General features: G+C 44.0%; 1 protein-coding gene across 2 annotated transcripts in view; it reads left to right on the top strand.

Annotated features, from left to right (window-relative positions):
- Nucleotides 1-18,839, top strand: part of LOC122542318 (heat-stable enterotoxin receptor-like) — a 186,771-nt gene that overhangs the window by 133,772 nt on the left and 34,160 nt on the right. For both annotated transcript variants that reach the window (XM_043679963.1, XM_043679962.1), the window contains 3 exons: nucleotides 612-698; nucleotides 2,071-2,203; nucleotides 17,260-17,397. In XM_043679963.1, coding sequence (XP_043535898.1) covers nucleotides 612-698; nucleotides 2,071-2,203; nucleotides 17,260-17,397 — 358 coding nt within the window. The remainder of the gene's footprint in view (nucleotides 1-611; nucleotides 699-2,070; nucleotides 2,204-17,259; nucleotides 17,398-18,839) is intronic.

Raw genomic sequence — 18,839 nt, 5'->3', positions numbered from 1 at the left:
TCCTATATATTGTTTCCCTCTATTTTTGAACAAGGACATTATTTTCCCCTTTGTATACCTGCTTCTGGTTAAGCTCAGCCATGCAATTCACAACAACTCCTTGTACCACTGAGTCCCACAATCTCCCTGCTCTCAATAAACAAATTTGTCCTGAATTCCCCACTGGATTCATTAGCGATTATTTTCTATTTGTGGCCTCAGTTTTGGTAGCACCCACAAGAGGCAACTCTATCAATTCTACGTGTATGTGAAAGCAAAGTAGTTTGAACGCTGGATATCTGACATAAAATCAGAAAGAGCTGGATAAACTTAACAAGGTTGGAAGCACCTATACAGAGAGAGATGAAGTTAATGTTTATATCACTTTTTTTCGTCTCTTTATTCTACATCCATTCTTACAAAAAACTAAGACATTCCACAGAATAAGGAAGAATGGAAGCACATTGCTAGGTGATCTGTGGAGCCTGTGCTTGGGAAGTTGGTGAACCACAACATTGACCACATCTGAACAGCAGTTGGCACCAAGCTTCAATGGTCAAGATCACCAAGTAGATGTCTATGCTGACAGTTGACTCCTCTTAATGGCACAATATTTCTATTGCTTCCCTCAGGACGTGTTGAATGACAAAATATCATACCCGGATGGCACTTTCATGGATTTAGAGTTCAAGATATCGGTCATGTATGATATTGCAAAGGTAAGTGCGAAATTCATACTGTGAATGCTGCAGATTCTCATGAAGAGCAGCTTTAGGCATCAACGTGATTGCCAAAAGATTGAAGATGGGCATGCAGTGTTTCACTGATCAACCATTTTCTAAACTTTGCTACAAAAGGACCAGCTTCATTCCGATTTCTCCTCCTGTTTACTGTCCAGTAATGATTGCTACAAAATGCACAATGCATGTGTGTGTGAGAGACTATACATGTGAATGCGTGTGGGTGCACATGTGACTGTATGTTTTTGTGCACCCGTGTATCATACGAAGATGGGGTTAATTATAGCTGCATAATTCTCCCCGTGACTAAAGTATTCTGACATACTGCTTATGCTCCCCTTGGCGGGTTGTGATTCCCTGCATCTGAGTCCCATCGAGAGGTAACTGTTTTTAGTAGCAAACTGGAAAAAGGAGTATTTGTAGTTATTTCCATTACAATTCTAAAGGACTGTTATTTTGAACTTCTATTTTTTAAATTTATTACTATGATTTTGTACTTTTGAAGGTCTGTAATGCTGGACCTTTTAGAATTCTTTTCCCTAAGAATTTGTACTCAAGAAAGTGTACCTAGGTCCTTTGTACCTAAGATGGTGCCATAAGTGGTGACTTGCAAACTTTTCGCTGTAATCATGTGACAATAAAGCTAATTCAATTCAAATCAATAAAGTTAAAATTCATAAAACTGAGGAATAGAGAACTAAATAAAAGTGTGAATTGGGCCCTGGAGCAACTTCACAGCATTACAGAGTTGAAGTGTTCATTTTCTCATTGGCAAGGTCAGGTACATTTGCATCAAGGAACATTCTATTCTAGTCAGTAAGTGTCAGCATTGATACTTCCAGGATTGAAAAACACAGGTTAGATACAGAGTAAACCCCCTTCTGCACTAACCTCACCAAACATTCTCAAGACAGATATAACACAGGTCGCAGTACAGAATAAAGATTCCTGTATGATGTCTCAATCAAACATTGCCAGGATAGGTATGGCTTGGAATTAGATATGGAGTAAAGTTTCCTCTACACTGTCCCTATCAAACAGTCCCACGACAGGGACATCACAAGGTTAGAAATAGCATACACACCCCTCTACACTGCCCGCATCAAACACTCCCAGGGCATGTTCAGAATGGGGTTAGTCCTTCAAACACTTCCAAGATAGATACAGGTTTGGAATCAGTGTAATGCACCCTCTTTGCTGTCTCAAGTGAGCAACTAATTCATCTATTAAGGAAATTGTCAGCTGCTGCTTAAATGATCTGTATTGTGCTACTTTCTCAGTTGTGGTCAAAGAATGTTTCATGCTGTTGTTTCTTTCAATTACTGACTGATTTATTGGCTATGGTTTTAAGGGAATGTCTTATCTACACTCAAGCAAAATTGAAGTGCATGGGAGCCTGAAATCCACAAACTGCGTTGTGGACAGTCGGATGGTGGTGAAAATTACTGACTTTGGGTGTAACGCCATTGCCATGCCACAGAAAGGTGAGCGTTAGAAACAGAAAATATTCTAACATTCCATTCATTAACTCTATCAAGTGTCACAATATCCCAAACTCACTAAGACTGTTGAATTGAGACAAGAAATAGTGGGAAATTCCACTGATGCTGCATGCATCCAGGAAGTGCAACTTGAGGTCCAGACTTCAGATCTGATTATCGCAGTATGTGCCTGAGATGGAGAGTGCTTTTGTAGATGTGGTCACCCCTGCAGCAGTTAAGGGGTATTCAGACAGAAAGAGAATGGGTGACCCCAGGCAGTATAGAAGGACAAGGCAGGTAACACAACCGTCTCCTGAGTGTATCTTGCCAATAATCAGCATTTCATTCTGAATACTGGTGAGAATAATAACTCCTCTGGGCAGTGCAGCTGAGCCAGGTACAATGGCTGACTAAGCTGTATAGAGGGTCGAAAGAAGATTTGAAAAGCGGTAGAGAATTCAATAGTCCGGGATTTCTTTAGCCACCTACTTGAATCTAGGATGGTATGTTGCTTCCTACGTGCGAAGGTCAAGTATGTCATTTGTTGTATAAACGAATGGTTCTGAAAGGATAGTTAAGATACTGCTTTCAGGGGATTCAGGATGGCAGCAGTTTGAACAGTCTGCTGTGTTGGGCTCTGTTCCACACCCCAGGCAAGATGGCCTCCTACCCACCACATTAGTCACCGCTGAGGAAGGTTTGCAGTATAAAGTAGGTAGAGCACCTAGAACTCCTTTAAATTAGGATTTGGAAGATCTGGAGCTGAAATGAAGACATTGGAAGGAAAGGGGGCTGGGGAAGTGCAGTAGGCAGGGCATTCCCCTACGATGTCAGACACACACACAGCCATTACCTTGACTCCCATGGCGGTGCCTTTACCTTCAGTGGAGCAACTAATGGAGTTTGCAAAATGCCGTGAAAAGAATCGAGGGAGTGCTGGAGCCAATTGCTGCCATGCTGACAAAGCATGAGCAGGAGATTCAGGTGTTGGACCAGCGCATGGAGGCGGTGGAGCAGAGGACCATGGCCTCGGAGACTGCGACGGAGAGCTCCGAGGGGCGGATCCGAACCATAGAAGGCCAGGTCCGGGCCCTGCAGGAACAAGTAGACGAGCTTGAAAATCGAGGTCAAAGAAAAAGAATCCACAGACCTTGGGCTTACCTGAGCTTGAAGAAGGTGAAAACCTTTCTGATTTCCTCGAGAGGTGGCTTCCAGAGATGCTGGGCCTGGAGATCGAGTCAGGCCGGGTGAGTGTGGAGTGGATCTACCTGATCGTGATATGCAGGTCCAGGTCGGTCCAGCGCCCCTGCCCGGTCCTAATGCGACTCCAGCATAACAAGAAAAAGCATCCAATAATAGAAACAGCCAGAAGACTGGGAAGAGATCTACAGGCTTCACTTATAAAGATTCGAAAATAATGTTTTTTGATGACTTTTCTGGGGCTGTAATTAAGAAAAGGAAGGCCTTTGATGATGTAAAAGAAAAAAATAAGAGATTTAAACATTCAGTATTCTCTGAGGTACCCGGCAGTGCTACGTTTCACACACACACAGCCATTACCTTGACTCCCATGGCGGCGCCTTTACCTTCAGTGGAGCAACAGAATTTACTAATGGAGTTTGCAAAATGCCGTGGAAAAGAATCGAGGGAGTGCTGGAGCCAATTGCTGCCATGCTGACAAAGCATGAGCAGGAGATTCAGGTGTTGGACCAGCGCATGGAGGCGGTGGAGCAGAGGACCATGGCCTCGGAGACTGCGACGGAGAGCTCCGAGGGGCGGATCCGAACCATAGAAGGCCAGGTCCGGGCCCTGCAGGAACAAGTAGACGAGCTTGAAAATCGAGGTCAAAGAAAAAGAATCCACAGAGCTTGAAGAAGGTGAAAACCTTTCTGATTTCCTCGAGTGGTGGCTTCCAGAGATGCTGGGCCTGGAGATCGAGTCAGGCCGGTTGAGTGTGGAGTGGATCTACCCGATCGTGATATGCAGGTCCAGGTCGGTCCAGCGCCCCTGCCCGGTCCTAGTGCGACTCCAGCATTACAAGAAAAAGCATCCAATAATGGAAACAGCCAGAAGACTGGGAAGAGATCTACAGGCTTCACTTATAAAGGTTTGAAAATAATGTTTTTTGATGACTTTTCTGGGGCTGTAATTAAGAAAAGGAAGGCCTTTGATGATGTAAAAGAAAAAAATAAGAGATTTAAACATTCAGTACTCTCTGAGGTACCCGGCAGTGCTACGTTTCAATTGTGGGAGATCTATGTGTAACTTCGACTTAGCAGAAAAAGTGAAAGAATTTTTGAATTTGCTGAAATGATAGACTTTGACCGAGGAGGAAGAAGGAAACGAGGCGTGTGGACAATGGCATAATATAACTTTTTTTCCCTTTTGGGGACTCGGGCTTTATAGGCTCGGTATTGCTTTGGTGTAAAATCTGGTATGTTTTATATTCTGTTTTGGTGGTTATTAGTTATTCTATTCTTCTGTTTTGCAGGGTGAGTGGTGGTTACTCGTTTGATATAAAGATGTATGGGGTTGAGATGAGAAGGGGGAGGGGTGGCATTCATTGTTAACTTTTAAGAGTATAAATAATGTGTTTTCTCCCATTGCTTGGGTTTGGAGCGTGGCTTGAGCTGGAACATGTTAGGATGGTTGTGAGGTTGGGAGTGAATGCCCCCTATGGGCAAGGGGAGGGATCTCTGGAAATTTGTGTTTCTTGTGTTTATTTGCTTAGGTTAGGAGTACAGGTTAGTTTTTTAGTTTTGGTAGTGTTTAAGGACTTTAGATTTGATAAAGTCTGTTTCTTCTCCACTCGTCGCACATTGAATTAGCTTTTTCCTCTCGGGGATCTGTGGGCTGTAGTGTGCAGTCGTGGCTAGCGATCTGTTCAGGTGGGGCACCTGGAATATAAAGGGGAGCCATTCCCCCATTAAAAGGAAAAAGGTGCTCTCAAATCTTAGGAAGGAAAAGGTTGACATTGTGTTGTTGCAAGAGACACATTTGACTGATGGGGAACATCTGAAGTTACAGCTGCGGGAATATGATAGGGTATTCTTTTCCTTCTTTAACTCTAAAAGCAGAGGAGTGGTCATACTGGTACAAAAGAACCTCCCATTTCAGGTGACAGATCAAATCAAGGAGGAGCATGGATGGTTTGTCATTCTCAAGGCGCTGATACACAGAGAAGAGCATGGCATCCTGAACATTTCCTGTCCCCTGGCGCATCCTCTTAAATTTATAGTTGAGATGCAGGCTCTTTGGGTGCGCCATACGATTATAGGAGAAGAGTTTAACTGTCTGATGGAACCTGGGTTAGACAGGATGCCAAGAGGGCTGTTGGCAGTCTAGACAGTTAGTGGACTTGTGTGAGGAGTTGGGGCTAGTGGGTGTGTGGAGGTGCCTCCACCCAAATGGGAGGAACTTTACCATTTACTCGAACCTACACAAGTACCACACAAGAATTGATATGTTCTTTGTTCCATAGGATTGTCTGGACTTGGTGTTAGCCTGCTGGATTGGGAGCATAACTAATTCGGACCATGCAGCAGTATATTTAGATTGTTAAGACCAAACGTCGTGGAGTAGGCGCGTGGCACTGGCGCAGGGATCCGTTTCTGTTGAAGGATGACAACCTTGTACAGTTTATCACAAGGGAGTTCAGGGTTTTTTCAGACAATCAATCAGGGTACAGCCAGTAATCCACCAGTGCTCTGGGAGATCACCAAAGCATTCTTAAGGGGAATGATTATTTCATACTCAACAATGAGAAGGAGGCAGAGAGGAGAGCAGCAGCAGATGCTTGAAGCCCGGCTGAGTCGGCATATTTCACCAGACCATCCGTGGTCAAATTGCAACGGGTCACGGCTCTCCGGGCTGCTCTGGACTCAGTGCTCACACAAGCGGCGAAGAGGAGGGTCTCCTTTGCAAAGCAAATCCCGTTTGAATATAGGGACCTGGCTTACCTGGCTAGGAAGCAAAGTGGCTCCACAGTCCATTCAGGGAGAGAATTGGCAATGTCATTCGTGAACTGAGGAAGATCAATGCCAGATTCCAGGAATTCTGTGCAGAGTTATACTGGTCGGAGGGCTGTGGGGATGGAGAAGTGAGAATGGAATTCTTTTTTGAAAACTTGGACCTCCCTGTATAAATGCAGATCAGGCCTCCCTTTTAAATACACCTCTGACAGTACAGGAGGTGCAGGAGGTGATAAGGCAGCTCCAAGGTGGTAAGGCACTCGGTCCAGCTGGGGTCCCAAGTGAACTTTACGAGGGGTTTATACACACGTTAGCTGAATCACTGCAGGAGATGTATAGTCATTCGTATAGCCAGGACTGTCTTCCGCCCTCTCTTAGGGAGGCTAATATCTCCCTTAATTTAATGAAAGGGAAAGACCCCCAGGATTGCGTATCGTATAGATCCATCTCGTTGTTGAATGTGGATTTTAAAATTCTATCAAAGGTGTTGGCTCTGAGACTGGAGAAGATGCTGCCCGTTATTATAAAAGAGGACCAGATGGGTTTTATTAAGGGCTGCAGCTCCTCCAACAATTATTGCCGGGTATTGAATATAGTGCAAATATGTCAGCAGACAATGATTCCAGGTTTGGTGGTAAACCTGGATGCAGAAAAGGCTTTTGATGGGTGGAATGGTCATATCTCTTTGATGTTCTAGATGGTTTTGGTCTGGGAGGGGCCTTCACCAGGTGGATGGCAGTGTTATATAGAGACCCCAAGGCAGCGGTTAGTACGAATGGGATTAAATCGAGCAATTTTGGTGTGGGGAGGGGCAGCCGACAGGGATGTCCTCTGTCACCACTACTGTTTCCCTTGGTACTTGAACCACTGGCAGAGGCCATCTGAAAAGACCCTGAAATAAAAGCACCAAAGGTGGGAGTTGGGGGACAACAAATTTACTCTCTATGCAGACGATGTCCTTCTGTTTTTGGCTAACCCCGAAAAGTCCATGCCCCGGCTAATACAAAAAAGTTAAATTATTCAGCAGCTTTTCAGGATACAGGATAAACTTTACAAGATCGGAAGTCATGCCTGTGAGGGGATTGGTGGAGGTACCGAAGCTGGAGGACAGAATGGAGTTTCCTTTTAAATGGTCGCGGAAAGGTTTTCTCTAACTGGGAACTTTTATTACCCCTCACTTCTGGCAACTGTACGGAGCTAACCTTGTGCAGCTGTTTGAGAGAATAAGGCAGGATTTGCAGCAATGGGAGGGACTACCCATATCATGGCTAGGCCATATAACCTTGATTAAAATGAATGTTCTTCCTCGGTTGTTATATCCTATGAGGATGCTCCTGGTGTTATTATCCAAACAGATGCTGTGGAGGTTTGTGGGATGGCTTGGATCATTTATTTGGTGCTATGGGCGCACCTTAATTAAATTTACCAAGTTGCAGCTTCCACAGGATATGGGGGAGGTGGACCTCCCAGATATGAAGAGATACCAAATAGGCGCCCTGTTGTAGGTGAATGTAGGCGAATGGGTGCGCAATGACTTGAAGTCGATATGGCTTGATGTAGAGGCCTTGAAGGTGAGATGTCCCCTCATAAACTTATCATGGATAAGATGAGATCGGCAGTTGAGCACTGTGAGAATCTGATTATCATAAACATGGTAAAAAGCATGGAGGATAATGTGGCAGGGTGAGGGCAATTTGTTTAGGAGTTCTCCGTTCACCCCGTTTAGTGGGAGCCTCAGGATTTACACCAGGGTCAATGGACTCCAACTTCAGAGCAAGGGAGGGTAAAGGAATCTCCTGTGTGGGAGATTTATTTGAGGGAGAGGTCTTGATGTCTTTTAGCCAATTATGTCAGAAATATAGAATCCCTCATTGGGACCTTTTCCGATATTTCCAGGTTAGGGATTACAGAAGACCATGCTCTTGACCCAGCCCCACAAGTTGGATATAGAATGACGAGTGCTCCAATGTGGGGGCGCTCTCTCAGTTAGTTCCATATATCATCTGCAGAGAGGAAATGCCTTGGGATATGGTGACACTCCATGAGATTTGGAATCAGGAGCTGGGGGAAGAAATCTCATTGGAAGGATGGGAAGATATATGGGGGAATGTAAAGAAATTTCAGTATGCAATTGAAGATCCTCCACAGGGCCCATGTGGCGCCAGAGAGGTTAGCAAAGTTCAAGAAAGGATCTTCCCTGAAATGTCCAAAATGTAAAAACAGTATTGGCACCCTTACACATTGATTTTGGTCCTGTTCCAAGATCCGCAGATATTGATGGGGCCATAGTGAATGAGCTGGAGAGGATCCTGGGAATGGAGGTTAGGGAGGATCCGGTGTCCCTCCTATTGGAGCTACTGAATCTTCCTTCTTTGGGTGAGCACGTGAAGAGGTTATTCAACATTCTTATGTGCTGTGCGAGGAAGAACATCCTAATGAATTGGATATCAGAAAAGCCTCCAGGTCTCGCAGGGTGGCACAGGCTTCTGACGGAGCATGTCCCTCAAGATTACCTGACAAGTATGGTGCACCATGGAACGAAGCAATTTTATAAGGCCCTGTCTAAATTATATAGACGTGGAGATCTGTCAGCTGCACTGGTTAGGGCCTTTATAGCCACAAGGGCCGTAGATGGTGGTCTGGGGACCCCAGGGAGGGAGACCTAGTAAATATGGGTATAATCATTGTTGCTCCTGTGGACAGGAGCCTTGATGGAGGTGCAGCGAGTGGAGTAATGTGATATAGTACAATGTAGTGTAATTTAATTTTACTGGTATGTAATTTAATTTAATGTTTATTTAATTTGAGTTTGTGTTAATTTAAGTTAAGCAAATATGAGTCGACTGTAGAATAGTCTTGAAGAATAGTAGGCAGTTTATTGTCAACATTACTGTAATATACTATAATAGGACGATATTATTTCTACTTTTCTGTCCTTCTGTACTTTTGTAACTTCTTTTTGGTTTGTTTTTTTGTAAAAGAATAAAAAACATTTTTCAATAAATATATACAAAAAAAAGATAGTGCAGAAGTCATACAGAGCCTCAGGTCAGGCCTCATGCGGTTGTGGTCACCTCATGACCAGAGGGACTACAGGGGGCACAGAGGAGCTTCACCAGGATGTTGCCTGGGATGGAGCGTTTGATCCAGAAGGAGAGATTAGATAGGCTTGGATTTTTTTTAGAGCAGAGAGGGCGGCAGGTGAAAATGATTGAGGTGTATAGGATTATGAGGGGTATAGACAGGGTGACTAGGGAGCAGCTGCTCTCCTTGTTGAAGGGTCAATCTCGAAAGGCCAGAGTTTTAGGTTGAGGGATAGGAGATTCAGAGGGGGTTTGTGAAAACCTTTTTCTCTCAGTGAGCAATGGGACTCTGGTACTCACTGCCTGGGAAGTGGAGCCTGGAAACGTAACAACCATTAAAAAATATTTGGATGAGTACTTCAAATACCATAACATTTAAGGATGTGGGATAATTGCGGGAAATTGGGATTAGCCCACTTTTAATGGCAATGTCGGTGCTGACTGGAGGAGCTGAAAGGTCTTTTCTGCACTATATGAACCTATGAAAAGGTGAATGTTCATGTCACATTGGCACAATCCATTCCATGATGTTGCATATAGTCTGTGGGTGGAGACAAGGTGTTCTATCAGAGGTTTTGGAATGAGCGGATGCGTCAGAGGTTTTGGAATGAGCGAATGCATCTGTCCAGTAATGATGTCTGAGAAAACATAGTTGTCCTTATTGCTATCATGTCATAAACCTACATGTTATTTCAGAACAGTGACCCGACTCTGGATTATGATGGTGTCTTCTCTACCACTAGCTACTAGATAGGTCACTGGGACTGGTTCTGTGGAAATGAGATGTATATAGGCTGGAAAGTTCTAACCACCTAGATTCAAATCAATACCTCTAGAGGTGACTTGCGAGTGGTATTGAGCAGAGTTTAAACTAACTTTGCCGAGGTAAATGAACCAGGAATTAATATTTAGGAGAGAAATCAAGATGCACAAGAAGCTGGAGAGAGTACTAGAGTAGTAAATAATAAGCTACAAAGTGGGGTGAGAGGAAATGGGCCTAAAATTGGTTTAATATCCATTTATGTTAATGTACAGAGTAAGGTCATAAGCTGCAGATGGAGATGGCTTGTGAAACTATTATATGACACTAACGAAGACCTGGTTCAGAAAAAGACATTAAAGTCCTTACAATAAAGTGTTCATGAAAGCAGGGAAGTAAAGAAAGGAAGAGAGGTAACGTTATTGGTAAAGAAGAGCAACACATTCTGCAGAGAGGACCTTGAGGGAACAAAGAAAGAATGATTAAAACAGCTAAACAATACAAGAGTCATTACATTGTTGAGTGTATTTGTATACCACCAGCTAGAAGTAAGAATAATTAATTGGTATATGGCCAACATCACTGGGATAAGAATGGTTCTGGTCCAGGTAAATTGAAATTAAAGGTTGGCAAACAACAGGAACTAACCAATTTAAAGGGAGGGGGTTAGTTTGAGTATAGTCAAGGTATATTCCCACAATGTGGAGAGGTAGGGCAAAGAAATCCAGTGCTCCTTGGTTGACAAAAGAGAGTGAGATTCTTCAGAAAAAGAGTACATATGACAGATGTGAGGCAGATAATAACATTGAGAACCAGATGTAGATTGACTGTGGAATGTTCAGCAGAAAAGTAAAAATCAAATTATAAGAAAAAAAAGAGTATGAGAAGAGATTGGTTGCTAACATAGAAATTAAGTCTTCTTTGAAGAAAATCCCCAGAAGTCATATAAAGGAGTAAAAGGATAAGAAGTGAAGAGATGGCAGATTGAAAATCAAAATGAGGGTTTACACATGGAGTCAGGGACATAACTGAGGTATTAATGAATACTTTGCATTGATCTTTAACAAGTAGAAGAATTCTGTACACATCACAGTGATATGGGATATAGGTGGGACACTGGATAGGTAAAGATGGCAAAAGAGGAGATGGTGTTACAAAGGCTGGATTAATAAATCTCAAGAACTAAATAAGATGAAGCCAAGAATCTTGAGACAAGTAAGAATGAAAATTAAGGCACTGGCCATTATCTTTCAGTCCTCCTTAGTTACGAAGAGTGGTACAAGAGGACTGCAGAATTGCAACATTACATCTTGTACAAAAAGAAAGTATTCAAGGATAAATGCAGCAACTACAGGCAAGTCAACTTAACCTTGGCAATGGGAAAGTTTTTAATATTTGGGACAACAACAACACCACTTTCTCAAGGGCAACTAGGGATGGGCAATAAACACTAGCCCAGTCAGCAATGCCCACTCGTCATGAATGTACTTAAAAAAATTCACAGTCTCTTGGACAACAATGTTTTAACTGAAGAACACCAACACAGACTTGCTGAGGAGAAACTGTGTTTGACTAATTTGCTTGAGATTTTGTGAACAGAACATGTTGATGAGGTACAGGGACAGGAAGAACTGGGGATATACATACACACCATTTATAATTTGGACATACAGTTCAAAAACAAAGAAATTGTCATAAACCAGTGTAGAACACTGATTTGACCTCAGCTGCGGTGTTGTGTCCACTTCTGGACGTCATGTTTTGTGGGAGAGAGGCTGCAGGTAAGATTCTTGAGAAACGTTCCAGGAATGAGGCATTACAGTTACATGGATGGGTTGGAGAGGCTGGAACCATTCTTCCTGGAGAGGTCAAAGAGGAAGTTGTAACAGAGGTGTTCAAAATCAGAGTCAGGATAGGCAAGGGAAACTATTTCCATTGGCAGGAGGATCCAAAGTGAGTGTACACTGATTAATGGCATAAGAAGCAATGGTAATGAGAGGGAAGTCTCCTTTTCACAGGCAGCTCAAACCTGAAATGCACAACTGGAGGGTATAATGGAGGCAGATTCGACTGAGGCATAACCAAAGAAAATGTGATAACTACCTGAAGGGAATATACTTGCAGGGCTTAGGGTAAAAGATAGGGTAGTGGGCATGGCTGAGTGGCTTTTGCAAAGGTCTAGTATGAACACAGTGAGCCAAATGGCCTCTTCCAGTGCTGGAACCATCGTACGATTATATGTCCAGTGGCTTGTTTAAAGACGTAGACTTTGAGAGCAGATGTCAGAATGGAAGTGATAGGATTGAGAGACGGATTCCTGAAGAAGGGCTTATGCCCGAAACATCGATTCTCCTGTTCCTTTGATGCTGCCTGACCTGCTGCGCTTTTCCAGCAACACATTTTCAGCTCTGATCTCCAGCATCTGCAGTCCTCACTTTCTCCTTGAGAGACGGAGAGTCTATTTGACGACTAAGAAGCTCCACAAAGGAAGATAGGCAGAAAGGAGGAAAATGGGAACCAGGTTAAATTGAGGCCCTTTTTACTTCCACAGATGGAGGTGAAAGAATGTATGACCAAAACGTTGAAGATGTGTCCAGTTCTGGTCACCCAGTTATAGGAAGGTGATTATTAAGCTGGAGAGGGCTCAGAGCAATTTACCATGAAGTTGCCGGGTATGGAAGGTTTGAATTATAAAGAAGGGCTGGATAGGCTGGGACTTTTTTCACTGGAGTCTAGAAGGTTAAGAGATGACCTTACAGAGGTTTATAAAATCTTGAGGGGTATAGATAGGATTAATGGTAGGTGTAAGTGAGGACTCAGGATGTTGGAGATCAGGGTCGTAAAGTGTGGCACTGGAAAAGCACAGCAGGTCAGACAGCATCTGAGAAGCAGGAGAATCTATGTTCCGGGGATAAGCCCTTCATCGGGAATGGTAGGTGTCTTTTCCCTAGGATGTGGGATTTCAAGATTAGGGGGCAGATTTTTAAGGAGAGGGGAGAGATATTTAAAAAGACGTGAGAAGCAATTTTTTTATACAGAGTGTGGTTTGCATTTGAAATGAACATCCTGAAGAAGTGGTGGATATGGGCACAATTATAACATTTAAAAGATATTTGAATAAGTACATGAATAGGAAAGGTTTAGCGTGATATGGACCAAGAGCAGGCAGGTGGGACTATGTTTAGTTTGGGATTATGTTTGGCATGGATTGGCTGGATTGAAGGGTGTGTTTCCATGCTGGATGACTCCCATGACTCTATACTGAGGGAGGTTTCCCCAATGCCCTGATGTCAGGCAAAACACATTCAAAAACAGAAATTGCTGGAAAAACACCGCAGGTCAGGCAGCATCTTTTATGCAGAAGATGGGGTGGGGGAGATTAAACAATAGGTGGTGATAGAGCCCAAAGAGAGAGCGAAACTGTTGGACAGGCAAAGGAGTGGGAAAAGGACTGTCTGGGAGAATGAATGGGGATTATTAGTGGCTGGTAATAGGTTGTGTGTGGTAGCAGCCCATGTGATGACAAGACCTGGTGTGTGGGGGCTGGGGAAAGGATATGGGAGAGGGTGTCTCAAGCCCTAAAACATTTGAATGTGATATGGAGGCCAGAAGGGTGCAGAGTCCCCAAGTGAAAAATGAGGTACTGTTCTTCCAGCTTATGCTGAGCTGTGCTGGAGCAGTATCGCAAGCCTGAGACAGAGATGTTGGACAGGTAACTGGAAGCTCTGGGGAATTTCTGTGGACAGAACATAGGTGTTCTGCGAAGTGGTCACCCTGTCTATGCTTCATTTTCCCAATATAGACGAGACCACACTGTGACAGCCAATGCAGTAGACGAGATTGAGTGAAGTGCAGGTAAATCGCTGCTTCACCTGGGAGATGTGTCTGGGACCTTGGATACTGAGGAGAGAGGAAGTATACGGCGGGTGTTACACCTTCTGTGGTTGCGGGGAAGGTGCCGGGGGCTGTGGGGACCCCCTTCACACACGTCAACACTCTCCCTCCTCCTGGAACCCTCCTTTGGGCTTTTTACCTGCACTTGACCTGTTCATTGAGAGCTGATGACGTGACATTGGTCACATCAATTTGTCTACCCCCATCACTCATTACAACCTATCTCCCTCTGAACTGATTGCACTTGGTACTGTCAGATTCAACCCTGACATTCTAATCAAGCCTGCCGATAAAGATGGTCCTGTTGTTGTCTGGCGTTCCAACATCTACATTGCAGAGACTGTGCACCAACTCTCAGATACCTCGTCCTATCTCTCCCGAACTTTGACCCCACCATGGACTATCAGGTGACCACAACAGTCACTAACCTCATTTCATCTGGTGATCTCCCCATCCTGCCTCCAAGCTCATAGTCTCCCAACCCCACATAGTCCACTTCTATCTTCTTCCCAAAATCCACAAACAGGACTCCCTAGGCAGAACAATTGTTTCTGCCTGTTCCTGCCTCACAGAACTCATCTCTTCCTATCTTGACTTGATTTTTTATTCCCTTGTCCAGTCCCTTCCAACGACACTTTATGCCAATTTCAGAATTTCCAGTTTGTGGGCTCTAACTGCCTCCTCTTTACCATGGATGTGCAGTCCCTTCACATGTCTGTCCCCCATCAGGATGGTCTCGGGGCTCTCCTCTGCTTCCTGGAAAAAATGGCATGATCCAAATCCTTCCACCACCACCCTCCTCCCCCAGGCTGAGTTCATCCTCACTCTGAACAACTTGTCTTCTAACTCCTCTCACTTTCTTCAGGTCAGAGGAGTGGCCATGGGTACCCACATGCACCCCAGTTATGCCAGTCTCTTCATGGAGTACATTCAGCATTCCTTGTTCCAATCATACTCAGGGACCCTCCTACATTTCTTGCTCCAATATATCAAAGGCATCATCGGTGCTGCTTCCTTCTCTCGTCCCTAATTGGAAAAGTTTATCTCACTTCCAATTTCCACCCCGATCTCACCTTCACTTGGTCTATCTCTGGAGATTGGCTGCCCATCAATATTCACTACAAACCCATCGACCCCCACAATTACCTTGACTATGTATCCTCACATCCTGCTTCCTGTAAAGACTCTATTTCATTCTCCCAGTTCCTCTGTCTCCGTCGCATCTGTTCTGATGAAGCTAATTTCGATAAGGGGGCCTCCAAAATGCCCATGTTCTTCCTCAACTGAGGATTCCACAGCTGGGAATGACCCATCTCCCGGACTTTAGCCCTCACCCCATGTCTTCCCTCCCACAACAGTGATAGGGTCCCCCTTGTCCTCACCTACCATCCTTCAGCATCCACATCCAAAGGATCATTAGCCGCCATTTCTGCCACTTTCAGTGGGATGCCACCACCAGACACATATTTCCCTCCCCTCCCTCATGTTCCATTCATTCACTCCCAACACGTTCCGTCATGGCACCTTCCCCTGCAACCGCAGAAGGTGTAATACCTGCCTAGGTAAAAACAATGACTGCAGATGCTGGAAACCAGAGTCTAGATTAGAGTGGTGCTGGAAAAGCACAGCAGTTCAGGCAGCATCCGAGGAGCAGGAAAATCGACGTTTCGGGCAAAAGCCCTTCATCAGGAATAATACCTGCCTGTTTACTTCCTCTTTCCTCAGTATCCAAGGGCCCCAATACACATTCCAGGTGAGGCAGTGCTTTACTTGCTCTTCACTCAGTCTAGTTTACTGCATTTGCTGCTCACAATGTGGTCCCCTCTACATTGGGGAAACAAGTACAGACTGGGTGATCGCCTCAAAGAACACCTATGTTCTGTCCAATAAAATGACCCAGAGCTTCCAGTTGCCTGCCACTTCAACACAGGTCAATATCTCTGTCATAGGAACAAAAACTGAAGTTACTGGGAAAACACAGCAGGTCTGACAGCATTTGTGAAGAGAAATCAGAGCTAACGTTCCAGGTCCGGTTCTGAAGAAGGGTCACTGGATCCAAACGTTAACTCTGATTTCTCTCCACAGATGCTGCCAGAGTTAATGTTTTGGATCCAGTGACCTTTCTTCAGAATCGGACCTGAAACGTTAAGTCTGATTTCTCTCCACAGATGCTGCTGGATCTGCAGAGTTTTCCCAGCAGTTTCTGTTTTTGTTTTTGTTTCTGATTGCCAGCGTCCACAGTTCTTTTGATCACGGTCTCAGGCTTGCTGCAGTGTCCCAGTGAAGCTCAGCATAAGCTGAAAGAACAGAACCTCATTTTCCCCAAATGGGAACCTGACAGTCTTCTGGACTCAATATTCAGTTCAACACTTTGAGAGCTTGACACCCCTTCTCCTTACCCCAACCCCCACCGACCAGGCCTTGTCATCACATGGGCTGCTACCACACACAACCCATTGTCAGCTACTAATAATTCCCATTAGCAGCTATTCATTCCCCTCGACTGATCTTTTCACACTCTTTTGTCTGAGCTGAAAATGTGTTGCTGGAAAAGCGCAGCGGGTCAGGCAGCATCCAAGGAGCAGGAGAATCGACGTTTCGGGCATGAGCCCTTCTTCAGGAAACTTCCCACTCCTTTGTCTGACCTATATTTGTTTTTCTCTCTTTTGTCTGTTTTTCTCTCTGTTTGGGCTCTATCTCCACCTATTGTTCCACTCTCCCCTCTCCCCCACCCATCCTCTGCATAAATACCAACCTTTTCCTAGCTACCATCAGTTCTACAGAAGGGTCATTGGATCTGAAATGTTTACTCTGATTTCTGTCCAAGGCACTGCCAAACCTGCTGAGTTTTTACAGCAATTTCTGTTCCTGTTTCTGATTTCTTTTGCAGTTCTTTTGGTTTTGTTTAGTCAAAACAAATGGTCTGATCTTTATCTCATTGCAGGTTGTGAGAGGCCTATTATGTGTAAAATAGCTGCTCTGTATCACAATGATTTGGAGATGCTGGTGGACAAAGTTAAAAATCACACAACACCAGGTTATAGTCCAACAGGTTTAATTGGAAGCACTAGCTTTCGGAGCGTTGCTCCTTCATCACAACAACCTGATTAAGGATCAGTGCTCCGAAAGCTAGTGCTTCCAATTAAACCTGTTGGACTATAACCTGGTGTTGTGTGATTTTTAACTCTATATCACAATGCACTTCATTGGCTGTAAAATACCTTGGGATGTCCTGCATGTGTGAAAACTGAGGGTGTAGTTTTAAGCTCTTACCTTCAAGTCTCTCTGGTTGTTTTGGCAAGATGTTCAACGTATTCAGGTATTTGTTTTTCTTTGTGCCTTAACATCCAGACCTGTGGACAGCTCCTGAGCACCTGCGACAGGAGGGAGTATCTCAGAAAGGTGACACGTACAGTTTTGGCATTATAGGTCAGGAAATCATCTATCGAAGAGAGACCTTCTATATTCAATCATGCAGCAATAATGCAGGTAATGGTTGCTCTTACTAATTAACTATGTTGTGGAGGTGCCAATGTAAGACTGGGTTGGACAAGGTCAAAAATGACAACACACCAGGTTATAGTCCAACATGTTTATTTGAAAAGATGAGCTTTCAGAGTGCTACTCCTTCCTCAGGCCTAGTATGACTATGCCTGAGGAAGGAGCAATGCTCCAAAAATTCACATTTACAATGAACCTGTTGGACTATAACCTGGTGATGCGTGATTTTTGACTATTTAACTAATTAGGGCTGTTATTGAAAGTCTAGGTGTGTATTGGTAGTGCTGTGACCAAAATATTTTAACAATGTTGCTCTATTTCTCCCCACTCAACCCAGTGGGATCAACAGACTACAAAATAACTATTTTCCAGTTATCCTCCCATTAGTTTTGAAGCTTTAGACTATAAAATTATAAGACATAGAAGGATAAATAAGCTATTTGGTCCATTGATTCAATAAGATTGTTGCTGACCTGATAATCCCCAACCCCACTTTCCTGACCTTTCTCCATAACCTGCTATTCCCTGACTGATTAAAAATCTATCTCAGATAGACTTCAATGCACTTAACTACCCAGTTTCACAAGCCCTTTTCCGTAAATAATGCTACAGATTCACTACCCTCTGAGAGAAAGAAAAATCCTCACTGAAACCTTTACTCTGAAATTATGTGTCTGACCCTAGACTCTTCCACAAGGGGACACAACCTCTCAGCATTTGCCCCGTCCAGACCCTGAGAAAATGGAGTCATAGAGATGTACAACACAGAACTAGATCCTTTAATCCAACTTGTCCGCGCTGACCAAATTTCTCAAACTGAACTAATTCTGCTTGCCTGCATTTGGCCCATATCCCTCTCACCCTCTCCTATTCATGGTTAAAAAATCTCACAACACCAAGTTATAGTCCAACAGGTTTAATTGGAAGCACACTAGCTTTCGGTGCGATGCTCCTTCATCAGGTGATAGTGGAGGGCTCAATCCTAACACAGAATTTATAGCAAACATTTACAGTGTGATGTAACTGAAATTATACATTGAAAAATTGATTGTCTGTTAAGCCTTTCATCTGTTAGAATACAGTGACAGTTTCACTTCTTTCATGTGTAAATCACAAAACCTTTTTTAAAAAGGTTGCATTCTCGGGTTAGCTGTTATGTTTACTGTCTGAAGGTCTTTTAAATGTTGTGACTACCTGCACCTACCACTTCCCCAGATAGTTCACTCTGTTGTTGTGGTTCTGTTCACCGAACTGGGAATTTGTGTTGCAGACGTTTCGTCCCCTGTCTAGGTGACATCCTCAGTGCTTGGGAGCCTCCTGTGAAGTGCTTCTGTGATGTTTCCTCCAGAATTTGTAGTGGTTTGAATCTGCCGCTTCCGGTTGTCAGTTCCAGCTGTCCGCTGCAGTGGCCGGTATATTGGGTCCAGGTC

The sequence above is a fragment of the Chiloscyllium plagiosum genome, chromosome 39 (assembly GCF_004010195.1).
Source record: "Chiloscyllium plagiosum isolate BGI_BamShark_2017 chromosome 39, ASM401019v2, whole genome shotgun sequence".
Taxonomy (NCBI): domain Eukaryota; kingdom Metazoa; phylum Chordata; class Chondrichthyes; order Orectolobiformes; family Hemiscylliidae; genus Chiloscyllium; species Chiloscyllium plagiosum.
This window is presented reverse-complemented; position numbering and strand designations above follow the sequence as displayed.